The sequence below is a fragment of the Crinia signifera genome, chromosome 4 (assembly GCF_055691185.1).
Source record: "Crinia signifera chromosome 4, ASM5569118v1, whole genome shotgun sequence".
NCBI lineage: Eukaryota > Metazoa > Chordata > Amphibia > Anura > Myobatrachidae > Crinia > Crinia signifera.
The window spans coordinates 144,585,499-144,605,512 of NC_139220.1; the positions used below are offsets into that span (position 1 = coordinate 144,585,499).

The 20,014-nt window shown below is 41.2% G+C and overlaps 1 protein-coding gene across 1 annotated transcript in view; it reads left to right on the forward strand.

Annotated features, from left to right (window-relative positions):
• Window positions 1-20,014, forward strand: part of ADAMTS20 (ADAM metallopeptidase with thrombospondin type 1 motif 20) — a 243,701-nt gene that overhangs the window by 13,454 nt on the left and 210,233 nt on the right. The window contains exon 3 of the mRNA XM_083182669.1: window positions 14,639-14,804. Coding sequence (XP_083038795.1) covers window positions 14,639-14,804 — 166 coding nt within the window. The remainder of the gene's footprint in view (window positions 1-14,638; window positions 14,805-20,014) is intronic.

The window sequence follows — 20,014 nt, forward strand, 5'->3', positions numbered from 1 at the left end:
GGTTCACGTTTATACTTGGGGGGTGGCATGGGGGTGCATTTAACATTGTAAGCACCCATTAGGGTGCTTAAAAGCACCCATCAGGGTGCTTATACAATTTAACATCTTATATATGGGGCAAAATCGCATCGCATGCCATTGGGTTTATGGCATGCGATGCGATCAAAAATCGTCCGACTAATTATCGTGGGCGCCGTTCTAGTACACAAGTACTCCATTTTATCTTTTTAGATAATATATTGAACAAATAAAAACCAGAATGTTTATGATGTTTTATTAAATGTACTTTCCCACAATCTGTGTTATTACCTAATTAACTTTAATGTGCATACTTACTCGATTATCAATTTAAATGATTGATCTTTTAGACTGTTAACTTCATTTTTTTCAAGTTAGGCAACTGTAATATAATTAAGGAGTTTATCATTTTAATTGTTCGATAGTAATGTAGGGGAGCCCCAATTTCTATAATATATTGAATCTACACTCATTGGCTATTATAGCTCTTGTATCATTCTCACCTTAGCTCTCACATTTGTACTATACACATCATGGGGTTGTGTTTTTTTAAATGCAGTCTAGCCAACGCCACATAAGATCTCATAATATTCCCAATGAATATATACAGAATACCCAAATCTCTCTGTAACTTGAAAGTTTTGACGTTATTTCCGCATCCCCCTCTTCCGCTGCTTTGGCATGCTTTTGATGTGTACTTTCTATTGAACTTTGCCAGCAGCTCCTCCCTCTCCCCTGTCATTAGAGTTCTGTGATCCCACGTCACTATACAGGCTAAGTGTTGGTAGGGTGTTATATGCACTTGCATAAGATACCTTTGTAAAATAATGAATAAAGGGTTTTAAAATATGGGTAGCATGCCATGCTTTTTGTTTTATGCCAGATGCTTGTGAACTCCAAGAGAATTGATAGGGGTAGAATCATTTACCCTTCTGTAGTCCAACATAATCTCCTAACTGCTGCTGGCACAAGGGTTACATAAAAAAAATTGCGCCTTCATGTTATTTATTTATTTGTCGACTGCACTGAAAACTTGATATACAGCAAAATGCTTTCTCCAGTATGTGGGATAGGATGCATATGGTATAACTAATGCCTCCAGGGAGTCAAATCGGACCCTCAATGCAAGTCCAAACATACTAGAGCATCTAACACTAAATACCAGGGGCTTCAAAAGCTTTTATATCTACATATTTTACATAAAATAAAATGAAATGATATAAACACCATAATGGCTCTTATTAATTTTCAAATATCATAATCAATAAATTATTATTTTTAAGTTCAGTAATTTTATTAACATACTTCTGGGATAACAACCCTTTGAGTGCTAACATTGCTGTGAGCGATCCTCAAAATATCTGCTAAAAATGTCACTCACAGCGACTGTTCTTTTAGTATACATAAATACAAATACAGCCAGGTCAATTAATTGAAGTTTTAGATACATTTTGCACCCACAAAAAGAAAAGTCACTGGCATTTTTAAAGATATTCTGAGGCTCGCTCACAGCAACATGACACTTAAAGGGTTTAATAAAAAGGTTTGCTTGGCAATTTTCATACCTATTTTGACGAATCCCCTTGGCCCTAAAAGTGTGAACCAAGCAAGGAGCAATGCTTCATAGATAAGCTTCGCTGGGAAAAAAATCATGTAAACTTATATAAACACTGACAGGAATTCATGCCACAGCAAAATAATAATAATGATAATGATAATTTATTATGTATCATCCTCTTTCTCGAGCATGACTAAAGGCATTTGACAAATTTTCTTGGAGGAATCATCTAAGACAACCTTCTGGGGTGCACTGCATATGTTGATGCTGGCAGAGTGTGCAATCAGCTGAGGTACACACTATAGGAAAAGCACATGTGGGGCAGACATACGCTGTAAGAGAAAAAAACAGGGGTAGCCAGGGACAGTTCTGAGGTTGGCAGCAAGTGGGGTAGTAGACTTGGTCTTGGTGTTCTGTTGACAGAGGTGGGGAGAAGCTACGTAATGATTCTAGGTGCTGCACTGTTTATAAATTTGTTTCATTTCAGATTCTAGAGAAGAGTAGTCCAAATCCAGTTAAAACCCCAGTTCTAACTGCATCCTTGAAATTACATCCTTGAAAAATATAGGCTAAGCCCTTACTGCAGGTCTTGTAATATTAACTAATTGTATCAATAAATAAAAAGATAAATTTCAGGTCTAAGCTCCAGATGGAGCGCCTCTCTGCCAGGCGCTCCATCTGATGGTGATGTGCAAGCAAATGCAAATGACAGTTGACCATTTGCTTTGAAATGCTGAAAGACTGCGAAAAACTGTCATTCAGATATTACCAGGTTTTTGTTCCAACCAGCCCAATCTGACAATCGATCTGTAGATGTATGGCCACCTTAACTGTAATAATTGGTATAAACTCCTCCTTCTTTCTAGAACCTAAGTCCTAGAGCTGAAAAATTGCATCCAAATATGCTATCAGGTGTTTCATGATATATACTGAAAAAGTCCTATTAATAAAATTCTTTTTTTTTTTTTATTCAAAAAACTGCTGCTATTTTTCCACACTGCCAGAAATTATGTAAGAATTAAGCATTTTGTTGGAGCATTTTGGGAATTTGCTGGATTCTTCCAATATCCATACAGTATGTGGCGTCTGGGTCTGTGCAGGAAGTTCACATTACAGTAATGCATAGGGCATACATATATATATAGAATCAAAGAAGCTGAATGGATGTATTTAAATGTCAACTGACTATGGGGACTATTCAGAGTTGATCGCTGTTGTGTGAATTCGCAATCTGTTGTATTATGGAGTGAATGCACATGTGTACAGATTGTGGCACGCATGTATGTGTTGAAATAGGGCCCAAAATAGCAAACATATTTAATTCCGAACCCCTGTAATTTGACGGACAGAACAATGGCATTTGAGGATGGTAACCATCCATTTCCGGGAGTATCAGAAAAAAAGCAGGCATGCACAGATATTTTAGGGGGGAGGGGGGGTGTTTGATGTCAGTGCCGGCCTCGCTCAACCTGTAGTGGTAGCAGTTGTGGAAGGGTCAGACTCAAGGTGCCCATACACGGTGTGATCATTGCATAATGCAATCCATGCGATTTGATGCGTTCCGAAGCTGTGCAGCACATACTTTTCATGGGATGTGCGTGGGAGCGCGCATCCACTCACATTCATATAGACTGAAAATCATTCTATGGTGAGTGAATTGCATATGTATGTGCGACAGGATACCGGATTGGAAAATTTTCACAATTCATTTGTAGATTTCCGCAGTTTGTGCGGAAGTCACCTTCAGATTTGCAGATGAGTGATCAGGTCTGAATAAGGCTCAATGTGTTAACATTATATTAAGTAAGTGTAGATATTTCATGTATCCAATGTAGAAAAGAGCACCCCTATAAATGATTTTTGTTTGTCATTTTGAAATCCTTATAATAATACTGCACAGTTTGAGTATCCCTTATCCGTATATCCAAAAAATGAAATATTCCAAAAGACGTGTTTAAAAAAAAAAAATTTTCCCCCTACCCCTTTTTCCATACTTACCACGTCCCCCGGTGGGGTTCAGGATCCTCTTCAGTGGCATCTCTGATCCCAGGGGTGATGTCTCCGGTGCACCTGCAAACTTGTACTTTTAGAAATCTAAAGGCCCATACACACACAATGATGTGTCACTTACGACACATCGTTAACGACCATCGTTGACTTTCTCCCTTGAAGGGGAAAGTGGAAGATCATAAATATTCAGAAGAACTTTCGCCCTGAACGATGTTAACCACCATAGCCAAATTGACCTGCATGCATGGACAATGGCTATGGTTCGTAACGACCCGCGGGTTCGTGCACCATCGTTTGTCGCCCATCGTTGAAGGCATACACAGTAGACAATGTATAACGATTCACCTCCAGAACGACCCTGATCGACGTCCTTCATGGTCGTACAGGGAGGTGAATATAATGGAATTTTTTATCGTCGTTTGGCTGCTATCGTCTAGTGTGTATGGGCCTATAGAGCACAGCATAATCTGGATGAATAAACGATGGTCTCTTCTGTTTTAAGGTGTGTATGTGTTAGATAGAGAGAGACCAGGGTGTCTGTGTCTCTGTGTGTCTTTGGAATCCAGAGGGAACCACACCAGACACCCTGCACTAATTTTTTACAATACTTACCCTCTGGAGGCCCAAATAGGCGGCAACAGTGATGCAAAATTTGTCCAAAAAATGGCATGCCCAGAAAAGAAATTGACTTTGAAAGTGTATGCCATGCCATTTTCCTGGAGATTGCACATTAAGCAGATGGTCAAGGGCTGTGACCATCGTGATGGTGATATGATGCAGCACCTTTGGATGGAGCATTTAGATCACAGATGCTGGCAGTAGGCATATTTTTTCTACAGATGTCTCCTGCACCATTTGAATATTAGTTGTACGCTGGGCTGGATTAAAGGCCACAAACACCTGGGGATAAAAAATATCCAGGGTCTGCTATGAGAAATGGATACCCAGTGTGTGGGTATTACCACTGCTACTGTATGTGGCGTGTACACCCCCTACACCATCAGGCCCAATGTCTCCCTGAATATGTGCAATGCCATACATATTGGAATCGGAACAATAGGACAGAAATGGGTACTTGTGTACTATCACGGCGCCCATCGCATCGCAGACCATAAGGCATGCGATGGTATGCGATGCGACGAGATTTTCCCCCGATGTCCTACAATGTTAAAATTGTATAGCATTGTATACTGTATGGCTTACAATGCCATACAGTGCGATGCGATTTTAAATTGTATACGCACTCTAATGGGGGTTTACAATGTTAAATGCACCCCCACGCCACTCCCACTATGAACGTGAACCCGAAGCGTGGCGACTACTATGAACATGTAAAGTAATACACGTCCCCTTCGGGGCTCGCTGCGCTCGCCATGCTTCGGGCTTACCACACTATATAAAGTCAACTCCACACCGACGTGGATAGTGGGGGTATGAAAAGGTCGGAGGGCGCGTACCGCCACCCCTCGTGGGCTCGCTGCGCTCGCCACGCTTCGGATTGGCGGTCATACTGAGGGTGGCGTGGGGGTGCATTTAACATTGTAAGCACCCATTAGGGTGCTTATACAATTTAAAATCGTATAGGGGGCTTAAATCGCATCGCATCGCTGTGCATCCGGTGTATGACATGCGATGGCATGCAATGTGATGCAATTAAAAATCGCGCAACTTAATATCGTGGGCGCCGTGATAATACACAAGTACCCAGAAATGTAATGATCTGCACACTATTTCCCAACAATTTTCACATAGTAACTTTCTATCTCACTCCAAGCTAGTGATCTCACTTACAGAAAATCTTGTGTGCATATGTTAGAACATCAGGTGTCCCTGTTTTGTTGCAGTTGCTTTTTTCTCTTTTAATTCTTGCAGTCATATGATTTATATGTTATCTGGGTATTGGCCCTGGGCTGGGTTCTCTTTAGTACCAGCTGCATTAAATAGTAGACATTATCACCAGTACCCTGATGATTATTTAATTTGTATAATATCTTTTGATCTTAACTTTGGCTTGTATGTTTCCTGCACCCCCTTGCTTGTGATCCCTCGTCTGCTGCTTCAGCTGACCTCTTGTTTGTGATGCCTGCACTGCTTTGTCTGCTGCTTGGACCAACATGTTGATCTTGGACCCTTTCTAATCTTCTACCTGAGCCAGCCTCATGTTGCGTACTAGAGTTGCAGTTTTCCACTATTCTGCTTTTCCAATTTCTTCAAATTGACAGCTTCCACCGGTTTACTTATGTCTGACTTTTTTGCTGTATTGTTTTAATGATGTTCAACTATGTTGCTGATTATTAAGTACATCCTGCATACAGCTCAAACTGTTGAATCGTCTATTCTGTGGGCTGATATTGTCTACTTTCCAGTATTGCACAGTGCCAGTACTTTGAGGGCCCATTACAGTGTCTTAGTTTATTTTATGATCCATAGTAGTGCCCTAGTTCATATTATTTCACATTTTATGGCTGTCAGTACACATTATGCAACCGAGTACTCTACAATATGACATACAGGGGGAAATTTACTAAGATGTGTATTCTACTTCACATGTGATGTTGCTATGGGCAACCAATCAGAATCTACTAATTATTTATTTAGCACCCTATAGAAGATAGTAGACAGGATCTGATTGGTTGCCCATTGGAACATCCCATGTAAGGTAGAATACACATCTTAGTAAATTTCCCCCACAGTGGGGCAGATGTATTAAGCTTTAACACGAGATAAATCCAAGGGTGATAAGGAGAGATACATGTTCAGCCAATCACCTGCCAACTGCTATGTTACAGGCTGTGTTTGAAAAAAGTCAGTAAGGAGCTGATTGGCTGGACATTTATCTCTCCTTATCACCCTTGGATTTATCTCTTGTTAAGGCATCTGCCCCAATGTCTCTAGTTCGTATTATGCCACATTACAGTACCTGTCATATTATGTAATTTATAGTGCCACATTTCATATAACATAACATTTTACTGCCTCCAATGAGCAGGTTCAGGTGCATAAGTAGATATTTTTAAGACCCCAAGGCAGAAGTGCCTCTATGTAAAAAGAAAGGTAAACTGGTAATTATAAATGCGCTAAAATGGCAGCTGGTAAAAAATAACACTTAGATGGTGTCCCCACACCAAAGAAAAATTATCATATAAAAGTATTGTGCTTTAAAAAACACAAAAAGCATGTTCCTTTCACCCGCGCTAACAAGGAAGATGGAAAATGAACATCTCCGATGTGGGATACTCGTATCCTCTTCTCCGCCTCTTAAATAGACTAGTGGAATAGATCAGAATATGGATGATCCCATTCATAAATATATTTCTATGTCGTCCATCCTGGTGACACAGCTAACCATGGGATGTAGGAGGGTCCACAGGAACAAGGCACCTATGCTAACTTCTTTGAGAGGCAGGCTCCTCCCTTCTGCATCCCAGCATTCCTCAGTTCGTTTAGGTGCCCACTGGAGTGGGTGCTATGCTGACTGGATGTGGGCTGCAGCCGTTTGTAGAGTAGCTAGGAGTTTGTTTTTTTATTAATATTCTCTAGTTAGTTGCAGGTTACAGTGTGAAACTTCCAATTGCGTCCTGTCAGCACTCTGGGCCTTATTTTAGTTCACTCTTTCTGACAAAATCCTTCTTAGATGGACAAAACCATGTGCACTGCAGGTGGGGCAGATGTAACTTGTGCAGATATAATTAGATTTGGGTGGGGTTTTACTTCAAAGTGAGATCTATATTGCAGTGTAAAAATAAAGCAGCCAGTATTTCCCTGCACAGAAACAAAATAACTCACCCAAATCTAGTTCTCTCTGTACATTTTACATCTGCCCCCCTGCAGTGCACATGGTTTTGTCCATCTAAGAAGGATTTTGTCAGAAAGAGTGAACTAAAATAAGGCCCTCTGTGTGAGGGCTGTCTGCCCTCTCTGTACAGCACTTTGATCTCCATGAAAGGAGGTTTCCTGGGCCCTAGGGTGAGCCCTGAACCGGCTCCCTGCTTAGGGGGGGGGGTTCTTGGAGGATAGACCCCCCCGAGCTATGGCGCTGCCATTTCACCGGGCTTATAGGCAGAAATCCATGGGAGTTGATGCCTATTACAGGAGTCCAAAGCAGCTGGACACTTCCAAGTGGTCCCAGACTGAGGGGAGACACTGGAAGTAAGGAGATACACTTGGTAGGTGCGGCTGATAGGGGGAGGGCGTCAAAAGGCTTCCCTCCCCTTTGAAGCAGAGACTTGGTCTCTTCCTATACTCGGTTCTGGCGCCTTTTCTCTCCACACTGTGCGGAGCTGAAGGAAGATTTTACTCTGCAGAACTGAGTGTAAAGTTTCTCCTGGATAGCGCTTCCCCTGGTGACCGCTGAGGGTCCATTGCAGCAAACAGATAAGTACTGGGATATATTTTTCTGTACAAACGCCTGATATTGTGCACTGTGTGCGTTCTCATGACAGAAAGGTGTAGTGCTGCTGCTCTTGGGGAGGGAGTGTCTGCCATGTTCATTAAATGCAGGTTTTGCAGAGTTAAATTGACTATTGAACAGCTGGATCAGGGGGATTTGTGTCCCACTTGTGAGTCTGTGCCTAGTGGGGCTCAAGCCCAGAGGTCTGAGCAGCCTGAACCTGCGTGGGCGGCTGCCTTGGGGAGATCTATGAATGCATTAGTACAGGTTTTGAATAGGCAGAGAGATGAGCTTGTCAAATTATGAATGCATTAGTACAGGTTTTGAATAGGCAGAGAGATGAGCTTGTCAAATCTCCTAGGCCTTTTTCCTCCTCTCAACCATCTGTGGGCTCTATTACCCCATCTCAGGGGGACCCTGCTTTATTGCAGGTTATGCAGGACACAGCTCAGAGTTTCCATAAAATGAATACTTTTATGGAACAGTTGTCCAAGGCTCCTGAGGTAACTTCACCTAGGCACCCTTTATCCACGCCTCCCCTTCTTAATTTAGAGTCTGAGGATTTAGGGACCAGAGGGAAGAAATTGAGTCTTCTGTCCCCGGTATTGAAGATTTGATATTGGCAGTTAAACAAACATTAAGATGAGGATAAGGTGCAAATTGAGGGTGTATTTAAGAAACAGCACAGGGATGCAGTTACTTGGAGAAGCATGGAAGACACCGGATAAAAGGCTTCTCATGCCCATGAGATTTGCAAATATGTATCCCATGCTAGAGGAGCATGTGAAATTGTGGGAAAAGATCCCTCTGGTGGATGCACCTGTTGCTAGGTTGTCTAAGACCACTGATTTGCCTGTTCAGGGGGGTGCTGCCTTCAAAGACCCCGTGGACAAAAATATTGCCTTAAGGCTGTGTTTGAAGGGATGGGTTTCACCTTACGCCCGGTTATTGCATCTGCGTGGGTATCCAAGGCCATAATGAAGTGGGCTGAGGCCTTGTGTAATCAGCTTCAGCCTGACACAGAAGCTTTAGCAGAAAAGCTGAAGTGTGCAGTGGAATATGTTTGTGAGGCTGGTGAAGAAGGCGTCAAAGGTGTCAGCCACTTTTGTGACAGCTAGGATAGCTCCCTGGCTTAAAGCTTGGGAAGCTGATAGCGAGTCCAAGAAGTCTCTAGAGGCATTGGCTTTTTAGGGAGAACTTCTTTTTGGGGCAGAACTGGATTCCCTTATTAAGCAAGCCTTGGGGGGAAGAGCACATTCCTTCCCACCACATCCACTAAGCACTCTGTGTCTAGGTTTGGGGCATTTAGGCCGTCCTTTTGTTCCTCCTTTCGAGGGGGTGCATCCAGTAGAGGACAAACAGGTAGAGGAAAGTTTCCCTCTGTCAAAGGAAGGGCGCCCAGATCCCGCTTTGGGGCCTTTGCAAATAAACATTCTTCCAAAAGTGAGGATAAGTCCTCAGCATGACGGGGTGGGGACTCCCTGTTCTGGAATCAGAGTGGGGGGTCACCTCCTACAGTTTTGGGATGTGTGGACTCTCTCCACCGTGGACCCTAGGGTTCACTCTATCGTTTCTCAGGGTTACAGCATCAATCTCAGGGGTGTCCCTCCAAAGAGATTTCTCCCGATGCCCCTACCGCGAGAAGCTCGCTTGCTGAAAGCCCTTTTGGGGGCGGCAATGTCGCTTCTCGAGAAGGGTGTGGTGATCCCGGTACCTCAGGAGGAAAGAAAGAAGGGATGTTATTCCATTCTCTTCTTGGTCCCCAAACCAGACGGTTCATTCAGACCCATCCTAAACCTGAAGTCTTTAAACCTACATCCGTGGGTGGATCACTTCAGGATGGAATCTCTTTGGTCAGTGCTTTTAAGCATAGAACCTTGAGAATTTCTAGCATCAGTGGACATTCATGATGCTTATCTCCACGTGACTATATGCAGGAAACATCAATCTTTTCTGCGTTTTGAATAGGACCAACTCATCTACAGTTTCAGGCTCTACCTTTCGGACTGGCCACAGCACTGAGAGTTTCCACAAAAGTTATGGCTGTCATGGCAGCGGCTCTCAGGTTGAAGAGGATTGTGATTATTCCGTACTTGGACGACCTCTTGTTCAAGGTGGAATCGGCAGAGAAGTTGCAGGAACATCTGACGATTGCAACCCAGTTTCTTCGGGACCACGGGTGGATGTTAAATCTTCCAAAGTCTCATTGAACGCCCACTCAGATGAGCTTATTAAATCTCCTAGCCTTTTTCTTCCTCTCAACCATTAGAGGAGATAGATGGAAGGTCACGATTTCAGGATGCAACAGTACTTGTCCACATATTGTTCAAGACAGAAGATAAGACATGTGAATATAGATAATGGGTTCTATAGGGGATTCTATGCAACATATTCAATAGTTTTTGTATGGGATCTACCTGAGGGAGTATAATGCCAGATAGGGGTAGCACCTGTACATGATGTCTGATCTGGAAATACGCAAAATGGCAATGGTTAGATAGGCCAGTTTTGCATTAAAGTTATTGAATGGTAGTAGAGTGCCCCCTGGGTCAAAGATCAGAAGTGGCCTTGATACCATGAGTGCGAAGCTGGGTATAGATTCGGTTTTCCTTGCCTGAAAGGAACATCGGATTGCCCCAGAGAGAGACTTTGTTAGTGGTACCAGGGTTAAGTTACAGGGTGAGCTTTAATAGGATGAGAGATTCAGAAAGTGAGAGATTTGGTGAGAAATCTCCAGGTTTTTTAACGCGGCAATCATTTAGACTTCAAAATCAAACTGGTTTTGCAGTGTAAATGATTGCCGCTTTAAAAAAAACTGGAGATTTCTTACCAAATCTCTCACTTTCTGAATCTCTCATCCTATTAACTCTCACCCTAAGTGTCTTATTAATGTTCAGCCAAGCAATAGGTGTCACATAATAATGGATTTATCAGTGCAGCAGATGGAAAAGTGCATTAGCGAAGTAAGGGTAAAGTAAAGCATCATCGAGTTCTACTATTGTGTAGGTGTTTTTACAAAGTATCCAATATGAAACATAATGAAACAAGGCTGCATAGACATAAAGCAGAAAGTTAGGCAGACCTAGGCCCCCATTATCCCTGGAGTTTTGTAATTTATGATGAACAATGTGTGGTTTTCCAGCTTTCCCCAGAACTTTAGAAACAGCGGTGTTAATTTTGGTACTTGTTTCCTAGCACGGCGCCCATCGCATACCATGCGATTGATGCGATATTCATGTTAAATTAACAGGAGTGCTTGTACAATGAAATATCGCATAGAATTGCATGCCAGCAAATGGCATGCGATGCAATGCGATTTTAAATTGTACAAGCAACCTGATGGGTGCTTTCAATTTTAAATGCACCCCCATTGGCAACGCCACCCCCACAATCAACGCCAACCCGAAGCGTGTCGAGCACGCGAGGGGCAGCTGTACACGTCCTCCGACCTTTTCATACCCCCACTATCCACGTCAGCGTGGAGTTGCTCTTAGATAGTGTGGCGAGCCCGAAGCGTGGCAAGCGGACGCGGAATACGAGCCCGAAGCGTGGCGAGCAAAGCGAGCCCCGCGAGGGGACGTGGAATACATGTAAAGTAATCTGTGTCCGCTCGCCATGCTTCGGGCTCGGTGGCTCGCTGCGCTCGCCACACTATCTAAAATCAACCCCACGCCAATGTGGATAGTGGGGTTATGAAAAGATCGAAGGACACGTACCGCTGCCCTTTGCGGGCTCACTGCGCTCGCCACGCTTCCGGTTGGCGTTGATAATGGGGGTGGTGTTGCCAATGGAGGTGCATTTAACATTGAAAGCACCCATCAGGGTGCTTATACAATTAAAAATCGCATCACATCGCATGCCGCTATATTGCATGGTATGCGATTGTATAAAATGTACTACGATCAAAATATTGGGCGCCCTGTTAGAAAATAATTACCTTAATTTTTTTTTATATCAGTGGTTTTCAATTGAAAAGGAAGCCTCTGCAGAGTATAAAATGGTTTAGGGAAAATTATAGATTTCACCACTGCCTTCCTACCCAGAAGGGACAATGGCAGTAGTAACCAGCTGTCCAGTAATTTAATAACGGCTGAGATCAAAGGAGTAAAATTAAGTGTATTCAGTTTTTCTAAGGAAGCTGGGATGTGCCTATATATTTAAAGTAAGATTGAACTATGTTAATAGACTGAGTGTCTATTAAAGGTCAATTGATATAGGAAGCAGTTCAGATTTTTTCTATATTTATTTTATATCCCGAGAAGGTGCATAATAAATGGCATGCTGTACCTGACAATGACCTGACCTGATAATGACCAGCATATTATTTCTATCAAGAAGCAACACTTAGAATAAGAGACTGTAATACGAATGACTAAATATACTTCATACTTTAAGACAGGCCAAATGCTTCTGATCGAGAACTTCAGAAAAAAAATATTAAATTAAGTGCATTGTGTTTATATGTCACAGTTATCTGGTGAGGGACAGGATTTGCTTCTGTTTGTCCACATATATTATGATTGGCAGCCACAAGCACTGGTTTTGCCTGGTACATTGACCATAAATAAAATGAATTGATCCCGGTCCATCAACCCAAGGCACCCCTGCGAGTGTCCTGAGGCACCCCATGGTGCCTAGGCACACAGTTTGGGAACCACTGCTATAAGAACAATTAGTCCTGTATATTATACACACACACACACAAAAAAAACATATTAGTACATAAGAAATTGCATTTTCTTGTAAAACCAGCTAATTTTATGACATAAGGCATTCTATTGAGACTTTGGGCCTTATTTTGGTTCATTCTTTCTGACAAAATCCTTCTTAGATTGACAAAACCATGTGCACTGCAGGGGGGGCAGATGTAACATGTGCAGAGAGAATTAGATTTGGGTGAGTAATTTTGTTTCTGTGCAGGGAAAATACTGACTGCTTTATTTTTACACTGCAATATAGATCTCACTTTGAAGTAAAACCCCACCCAAATCTAATTCTCTCTGCACAAGTAACACCTGCCCCACCTGCAGTGCACATGGTTTTGCCCATCTAAGAAGGATTTTGTCAGAAAGAATGAACCAAAATAAGGCCCTTTGTAGGGAATTTATATTATCTCTAAAAGAACACTCAGTTTTAATTGTCACTTCAAAATGGGGATACAGTATATGGCAACAGTCATTTAAGGAACTTTCCTTAACACCAATCCATTCATGAGACATATTCAGCTATCATAATATTGCAACTTTGTGGTCTTTAATGCATTTTTTGATCATTAGTTAACTTTTTCAGGGACAGCAATAACTGGTAAATGACTTATGTTATACTAGTAGTGTGCTCACAATAGGCATTATTTGGTATGATCCAGACAAATGCACCAAGAACTACCATGCAAAAAAAATGTAAAAATATGACCTGTGTATCTGCATTTTTCTGTCTGTATTTTTTGTTTCATATATAGTATCTGACAATAGTTTGGATTTACAATCTAGGATATACAGTAGATGCACTTGATCAAAGATATGACAGGAATCATTTTCCTAAATGTTAATTTGTCTAGTGAATAAATGCTTTTGTAACAAAGATCTGTCAGTCATCATCATCATCATCATCATCATCATCATGAAAGCTTGGTAAAAGAATCTAAAAAATAAATAAAAATTAAACAATAATCTCCCTCCATTCTTAGCCATCAGCAGCGCTATGCAGATTGGATTGATTTTTACTAAAACATGTAGTGTTCCTGCTACTGTAGATACTCTACCTGGTCAAAACCAGATAAGCTGATCCACATTATAAGGAAAAAAAAAAGATATTCAATTCAATTGATGCCGGATATTCAATTGATGCTGGATCCATTCCAAATTTCTTTTGACGGAATGGATCCAGAATCTATTATTCAATGCAGAGGCCAAATCCGGATGTCAGATTTGGCATCTGATTGATGCTCACCTGGCTGGTGCAGGGACCGGGTTAGCACAGCCGCGGAAGACGGCATGATTGCGTGAGATTACCGGAAACATGGGCAAAACCTTTCGCTTTTGACTGTGTTTCTGTCAAAAGCAGGTCCACCTGGTTTTCGGCAGGTCGGAACATTCCAGCACTGAATAGATCGGAACCCCTTCTGACCTATTCAAGTTGAAAACTGTTGTCTTTTCAGCAAGATGGCAGTTTAGACATCAATTGAATATACCCCTTATTATTTTGACATAGAGTGTTCAGGTAACTCATCTAGTTACTTTGGTCATAATGGGAGTGAATAAAAATAGTTGATTTCCAGCGTATAGAATAAACAAAATGATAGTAGTTACAGTATATTGTATTTTCTGCCCTTTTTTTGGACAAATTGGTATTGGATAACTCAATTGTGGCTTTATGAAGGCTGACTAGTTCACAATGCTCATTTTACATTTTCTGTCCTGTTTCTTACACCTGGAAAGATCAGAATAATATAATTAGGTTTGCTAAGGTCAAGACTAAGCGGAAAAATGTGATGCCTTTAACAATAAGGCTTCCTCTAATTTTATAGGACAGTTTTTTCTTTAAAATAAACCATATTATACTCTATATAATATTATTATTTTTAACTATTGAATTATATGAATATCATATTATTTGTTAGAATGATTCTAATTAAACATACATCAACTTTTTTTGTCGCATAGATTGGCACTTTTAAAGCACATGATGGGGAATATTTTTTAGAACCATTGATGAAATACGGTGGTGTGGAGCATGAAGACGAGCACAGCAAACCACATCTTATCTACAAAAATCCAGTAAAATCTGAGGGATCTTCTGGGAAAGCAAATCCAAGCTGTGAAATTTCAGGTAAAGGTCATTGGTAGATAACAATGGCTCAGTCATATGATTTATGAACAGAGTAACTTTTTTTTCCTTGAATGTCATTGAACTAATGCTTCCTACAGGTGGTGGATCAGTCACTGGGAAATTCAGTCATTGTCACACTATACCAGCCTTAAAGCATTTAGCCTTAAATAGTTGAGTCACTGAATGGCTCAAGTGGGCCATACAATTTTTATTGAATATGGAATTCTCAGTACTGAGTCCTCAGTACATTCTGAGTGTGTGTATGCCAGCAATGCCCATGTCAACATGATTTTGGTAAATACATGACAACATGCTTTAAAGTGATGTGATGCACATTACAGGAGCACAAGGCAATTTTTTTGAAAGGTTTATGTCTCGAAATACCTCTTTCTAATTCCATTGCTAAAATAAAAACATCAATGAAATACAGTACTTACTTCACAGCATCGCTTTGTACCAGTACCTGTTTTACAAAGCAAATAATCACAAAGTGTAAATGAACGATAACAACAGCTTTATTACATTTAATCTAAATCTTTTATATTACATTGGCTGTAATGTTATGCAGAATTTACTTAATTCTACAAGGCTGAACTTTATACTGTTCTTTCCAGCCTTTGGAAGGTAACTAGGCGAGCTGATGTTAAGGAGGTGAAATTCTGCCCCAATCTGTTGCTCTTGGTAAACTCAATTTATACTTCCTCCTGGTTCTCTAACTCCACTTTGGGAAATGTACTTTGTCACTCAAATTTGGTGGCTAATTTTCCACCTAGTATCAATCATTTTTATTAAAGTTTTGATATTATTTCCGTTAACTACGGAAAAGTAGGGAGGGGTACAGAAAACCCCCGGATAAGAATAGGGGGCAATCAAGAAACAGTACATCATTTTCAGCAGCACATTGAAATAAAACAAATGATAGTAATTACACGAACAGTAATCAGTAAAATAATATATGTATAATAGTAAGGAATCCCGTCAAAGGATGTGCAGTACTCTCTCAAAGGGATCAAGCATCATCTAAAATTAATGTTGCGCCTTCCCCAACTGTAGTGAACACATGCCAGCTAAACCATTTGGTCAGGAAGCCATGCTGCACACATCAGTTTAGAATGGACGGGATGGCCACAGCCTGGCAGCCGTCCCTTCCAGTGGCGGGATCCGTCTGCAACCGGACAGCCGGGCCATGGCCGTCCTGTGCACTGTGCACGGCTTCCTGGCCATGCAGGATTTAGCCATCCGGCAGGAGCCGGAGTGTGTGAAACCGCCCATAGGAAACAGCAGCAGTTGCAGTTTTTGTTTGTGTTGTAATATTTATTTTTGGAAGAAAAGGTATTTAAAAATATCTCCATATGTGCATATATAATAGATAAATACAAACATTTTGTTTTTGGTCCAATCAATTTAGGAAACTGATCTACATACAAATTCTGCTTCTTATTTACTGACTACTAATACTGGGCCTTATTTTGGTTCATTCTTTCTGACAAAATCCTTCTTAGATGGGCAAAACCATGTGCACTGCAGGTGGGGCAGGTGTTACTTGTGCAGAGAGAATTAGATTTGGGTGGAGTTTTACTACAAAGTGAGATCTATATTGCAGTGTAAAAATAAAGCAGTCAGTATTTTCCCTGCACAGAAACAAAATTACTCACCCAAATCTAATTCTCTCTGCACATGTTACATCTGCCCCCACTGCAGTGCACATGGTTTTGTCCATCTAAGAAGGATTTTGTGAGAAAGAATGAACCAAAATAAGGCCCACTGTTTGCATTGTACTACTGTGCACCAGTTGCAGAGCAGTAAGGTAATATTATTAGATCACTACACATAGCGATTCACCCTTGTGAAGCTGTTTTCTAGTCTACTTAAGGAAAAGGTAGACCTAGTTTTCTCTTTTCTTTTCCTTTCATGCTCACAAAGACAATCTTGTGTCAGAAGTGTAATGAGAGTGAAAAATGAAAATGAAAATAGAAACAAAGCATTAATTTAGAAACAAAGCTGCTATAATTTAGGAGCTAATGCAAAATAGTTTTTCTTTTCATTGTATTTTAAATAACTTTTAATTGGCATTGCCTTAAAGTTGTTTTTTTTTTACATATAAATAAATTTACTCCCTTTACAGCATGGGGCATCACTTCCTGGTACTGCACATAGTATTTCCAAATAGATTTTTTTTCAAAATGTTTGGCCATGCCCCCTTTTGTACCCGGGCCCCACACTTGTCTCAATGGAATGTGGGTTGATACATTTCTGTGCCAGCAGATGGACTTCATTGTGAAGCACACCCACAGCACATATTCAGTTACAGTTTTGGCACTGCCACCATTTAAAAAATGCACTGCTTAACCTTTGTGTGTCTCCTGGTTTGGCCACAAGAGGGATGCGGAACCTTTGACTCCCAGCTGTTGTTGAACTACACATCCCAGCATGCCCTGCAACAGTTTTAGCATGGATGTGTAGTTCAATAACAGCTGGGAGCCAAAGGTTCCCCAACCCTGGGCTAGAAATAAATATGCAGCTGCAATATCCATCTTGTTGCCATTTAAATCAACTATAATTTCTTGTAGTATATGACTCAGTTTAGACTCCTTAGCTTATTTTATTACTTTATGAGAATAAGGCGACATTGGCATGGTATTCATTACTTGTCATTATTATGTTTTGAATCTGGTCAATACTAAAGAAGTTCTAAATGTATTAATTTCTGTTGAAATATGACAGTGGTTGCAACTTGAGTGACTATGCTGTGGGACAGAAAATAGCAATATATGTCAAGCTATTAGTATGAGCTATCACTCTGTCGTGATAGTGTACTCATTTCTGCTCTACTTTTTAATTCTTCATCTTATTATAACTGTTTTTGAGCCGAGTCATAGGAGTAGAAAATAACATAGACAATGTTCCGAATGCAATCTTTAGAGTACTTTTGAGAAATTGAGAATTGTATTTCAAAGTTCGTAAAGAATGAAAAAGGAGTTTTCCGGGTGTGCCACTGTGGATGCTCCATGGTGGGACGTGGTTAAAAGCCCTGTCCTAGACTTAGCTGGAATTAAGGCTGCAGGTGAGAGATGATGCAGTGTGGGCTGACCCTGCAGCTTAAAATGCTGAGGGATTTCTCAAGGAATATTTGGCTTCTTCCTCAGGGCAGACCCCCTAGCCCACTGATGGCTATGCCATAATCGATATGCCTATATGGTCCTTCACCTTTATTTGTAGTCTTGCAGCAGTTTGGGACACACCCATGAACGCTTATGTCTGGTTGGTTATATGTAGTTACTATTTGTTTCAACGCTCCTGCTCACTATCCTGTCTTACGCACCTGCCCTTCTGGAAATGGTCCTCATGTATTTCAGCAGGAGACTGCTTATGAGAACACCTCCTTCTATACCCCTGGCGGTACTATGCCTACCTCCCTTGTTATCCCAGGCTGCCCACTTCTGTGACGTGAGTGAATGTGCCTCGCTCATAAGGTTATGGGCATATTATGAAACATTAATTCTTCCTAGGAGTGATGACCTCCTACTCCGGAGTCTCCCTTATGCTTTAGTCCTGTGTTAGTTATTACGATGTTTTGTTTCTAATGCATCACTTATTTGTGGTTGGGTGTTGGCTTGCCAACTAATACTGTTATGTGTTTTTTATACATATGTTGAGCTGGGGTCTGCTAGGAGCGACCCTGATTTATATTTGTAATTTTCATTAAGCTGTAAGTTTGATTTACCTGGAAGTTTCTGTGTTCTAACAATACTCCACTGGGGAACACTCGCTCTCCAGTTGATCTTTGTTACTCTACTCCCTCTATTCAGGGAATGTGAATGTACTGTATGTCTTTACCCTACAGTATGTGAATGTTTTTTCTTATCCCTACTGTGTCTTGTCCTTCGTCTTATGTTTCCATTTTATTGCACTGATTAATGAGGTATTATGACTAGCTTTAAATTAGGAACTCTAAATGTGTGAGGTATTAATACCCTGGATAAGCGGAAGAAAATACTGATTTACCTTAACAAACAAAGCTTAGACGTGGTATTTCTGCAGGAAACACATCTCTTACCACCCTAGATTCTTAAACTCAATACGCTCATATGGAGTGTTCTAGCTTCGGCCTCCTACTCATCCAAGGCCAGGGGGGTGGTTATACTATCACGGCATTCTTGGTGCATGACAATCCACTCAATTGTTTCTGACCCCCAGGGACGCTATGGAATTCTAGATACTACTATTTATGGTACGAGACACACCATGTGTAATTTTTACGCCCTGAATTCAAAATCTAGGGCATTCTACACCCCATTGGTCAACAAACTATATTCTTACCCTTCGGACATTATTACACTAGGGGGGTGAATACTATTTGGTTGCTTCTCCAATCTTAGATAGGAATTTGCCACCAACTAGACTCAGCAGATCAGAGGGCTCGGTTGTTCAAAAGTTACAAATGGTGGATTAATGGAGAGCGTGCTTCCCCACCGAACATGAGTACACGTGCCTCTCTGCAGCACATGGCACTTTGTCTCGGCTTGATTACCTATTGATCTCAAAATGATTGTTTTCTTGAATAATTGATTCTAACATAGAACCTATCTCTATTTCGGACCTCGTGCTATGCTGGTTGACAATTGCATGTAAATCAGATAAAGGCCCAATCCGCCAGTAGCGCTTTTCTTCATACTTGTCCAGTTTTGATCTAACTTAGAATCGATGTGGATGGAATAGTTGCATGATAATACAAACCTGGGAGATGAGGACCCACGGTTATTTTGGCAGGCATCCAAACCGGTAATCAGAGGCCACGTTTTTTGTAAATTAAGATAAGGAAAAAAAACATTGAATCCACCTACTTGGAAGCTCAGACAGCATTTACCTCCTCCTATCAAAATTACAAAATGAACCCCTCTAGGGAAAATAGGACTTTTTATCTGGACCATAAATCCTCTCGACACTATTATATCATTGTTAGAATCTAAATCTCTTTTCAAAGGGATTGTGCGGTTTATCGTTATGGGAATAAGTCTGGTAAACTATTGTCCAACATATTGTCCGGTCCCGCGGGTCGGTCGGTCGTTATTGAGATCCTACCTGCTGCAGGTAGGATCTCAATGACGACCATACAGCCGGGTGCGGGTCACCATCGGATCGGACCCGCTCACGGTGCACATCGTGAGCGGGTCGTGCCCCCCCCCCGCGTCACCGTGAGCGGGTCGGAA